This window comes from Eriocheir sinensis, chromosome 59, assembly GCF_024679095.1.
Source record: "Eriocheir sinensis breed Jianghai 21 chromosome 59, ASM2467909v1, whole genome shotgun sequence".
In the NCBI taxonomy this organism is placed as follows: domain Eukaryota; kingdom Metazoa; phylum Arthropoda; class Malacostraca; order Decapoda; family Varunidae; genus Eriocheir; species Eriocheir sinensis.
In genome coordinates this window covers 735001-737500 of record NC_066567.1, presented here as the reverse complement: position 1 = coordinate 737500, position 2500 = coordinate 735001, and the positions used below count along the sequence as shown (strand labels likewise).

General features: G+C 46.6%; 1 protein-coding gene across 1 annotated transcript in view; it reads right to left on the bottom strand.

Moving 5' to 3' along the window:
* The window catches only part of LOC126985182 (AF4/FMR2 family member lilli-like), a 9992-nt gene that overhangs the window by 6629 nt on the left and 863 nt on the right, over positions 1–2500 (bottom strand). The window contains exons 2-5 of the mRNA XM_050839737.1: positions 2394–2463; positions 1452–1584; positions 737–895; positions 25–250 (exon numbers count right to left, since the gene is read on the bottom strand). Coding sequence (XP_050695694.1) covers positions 25–250; positions 737–895; positions 1452–1584; positions 2394–2463 — 588 coding nt within the window. The remainder of the gene's footprint in view (positions 1–24; positions 251–736; positions 896–1451; positions 1585–2393; positions 2464–2500) is intronic.

Below are 2500 nucleotides of genomic sequence, written 5' to 3'. Positions count from 1 at the left end.
ACACACACACACACACACACTTACCCTGAAGGCGCATAATCACCACCATATCCACCACCACCACCTCCACCATAACCACCACCACCTCCACCATAACCACCACCACCTCCACCATAACCACCACCACCACCACCATAGTCGGCACCATAGCCAAAGTCATTGCCACCATAGCCGCCATAGCCTCCATAGCCACCATAGCCTGCCCCCTTATCGTTCACTGTAGCCGCCGTGTCCTGAACGTGTACGCGACCTGAAAGAATGTAGTAGTAGTAGTAGTTATTGTAGTAGTAGTAGTAGTAGTATACATATTTTCATCTTTTTTTTCTTTCCTCCATATTCCCTTCTTCCTTCTTTATCCTTTTTCCTCCCCTTTTCTCTCCTTTCCTTCGCCTTATTCCTCCTCTATCTCCCTTTTCTTCCTCTCCTTCCCCTTTTCCCTCCATCCACTTTTTCATCCTCTCCCCTTTTCACTATTTTTCCCTTTCCCCTCCTTCAGCTTTTGTCTTTTCCCTCCCTTCCCTCTTTCTTCCTTCCCCTTTTTCTTTCTTTTCCTCTTCTTCCTTTAACTTTTCCCTCATTTCCTTTTTTCCTTATTCTCTTTCCTTCCTTTCTTTGTTCCTCCATTCCTCATATTCTTCCCTTCCATTCCCTTCTTCCTCCTTTTCCCATATCTCCCCTTTACCCCTAACTCCTCCCCCTCCCTTATCCTCTCCCCCCTTCCCCTTCCCCTCCTCACCTGGTCTGGGGTTCGAAGTGGTGGGGATGTCCATGGCGGCAAAGAGTCGGTCCTCCTCAGCCTTCGCCCAGCGCTTGGCCTCCTCCCGCTCGGCCATCTGTTGTTGCAAGTCCTTCATCACCTGACGACTTCTTTGGGCCTTGATAGCATGGTGACCGCCTTGATTGGGCAACATTGTGTAAAGTTAGAAGTAAATTTGGCAACATTGCATTAGGTTAGAAGTAAATTTGGCAACATTGTGTAAGGTTAGAAGTAAATTTGGCAACACTGTGTAAGATATGGATCTGATTGGCAACACTGTGTAAGATTAGAAGTAAATTTGGCATCATTTTTTAAGGTTATAAGTAAATCTGGCACCATTGCGTAAGGTTAAAAGTAAATTTGGCAACATTGCATAAGGTTATAAGTAAATTTGGCAGAATTGTGTAAGGTATGGATCTGATTGGCAACACTGGGAAAGATTTAACAACAATGTCTAAGTTTAAGTTTGTTTGTTTTTTGTTTTTGTTTTGTTTTTACAGCAAAGGGGACAGCACAAGGGCACAAAAAAAAAGGGAAACAACAACTAAAAAAAGCCCGCTACTCGTTTGGGAGAGAGACACATATACAAATTAATCACCATTGCTCCCTATGTCTCTCCCTTTCCGAGTCTCAATTCAACTTCCATCACTTCCTTATCCTATATTTCCTCCCCCAATCCCTCCCCCGCACTTACTGTCATCGGCGAATATCGAGGAGTTGGATTGCATATACTTGTTCTGCGCGGCGTTGAGTCTAGAACCGCGGTTGTCCACTAGCCAAGGCGCTGACCCTCCCATCCCTCGAAGACCCTCCACCCCGGCGCCGTACTGGGGAAGGGGAGAACGGGTGACGGGTGACGGGAAGGTGTAAAGAGGAGGGAGACGAAAGGTGAGTGAGGGGGAGAGGAGAAGGAAAGGGTAGTTTTGAGAAGACGAAAGAATGAGAAGATGAAAGAAGACCAAGAGGAAAGAAGACAAAGAGGAAAGAAGACGAAAGAAAGAGAAGAGGAAAGAAAAGACAAGAGAACAGATGAACGGAAGAGTATATGGAAAGGAAAATGAGAAGATGGGAGAATGAGAAAAGAGGAAAGGTGGGTGACGGCTGAGGAAAAGGGAAGGAATGGGTAAAAGACTACGAGACGGAGTAAAGATAATAGAGAAGAAAGGGAGGGAGAGGGTGTGGAAAAGGAGAGTAGCCCCCCCCCCACCCACCCCCCACCCCCCGTTTAAACAACAGGAAAATACACCATGCAATGTTAGTGTTTAAAAAGATTGAAACGCAAACACCAATAGATAAGATAACTGGCAAGACGGGCGCGTGGCGTGACTGGCCAGGTAAACACTAATCATATCACACACCTGAGTTACGGCACACCTGCACGGAAGGAAGGAGGCTGGGGCAACGTCACCAGATTGTCGTACTCGGTCTATTGTATTTCCCGATTTCCAACCCCCCCAAAACCGTCTCCTCTACCCTAATAACGAGACTCATTTATAGGTATCTTTATAATCACTAAATTACTAAGGTTTTTTTTTTTTGGCAACAGTTATGGGACAGAAGCCGGAAAATGCGATGCTCTGAGTACGATAATATGTCAACGCTGGGCTGGGGAAGGGAAGGGAAGGGAGGGACCCACCATGTCGGAATCAGCCAAGTTCCCCTCGCTGAAGGCAGAACGCAAGCCGGCGGAACTGGGCCGCGCCACACTGGGGGGAGAAAGAAAGAGTAATGATAATGATCTTG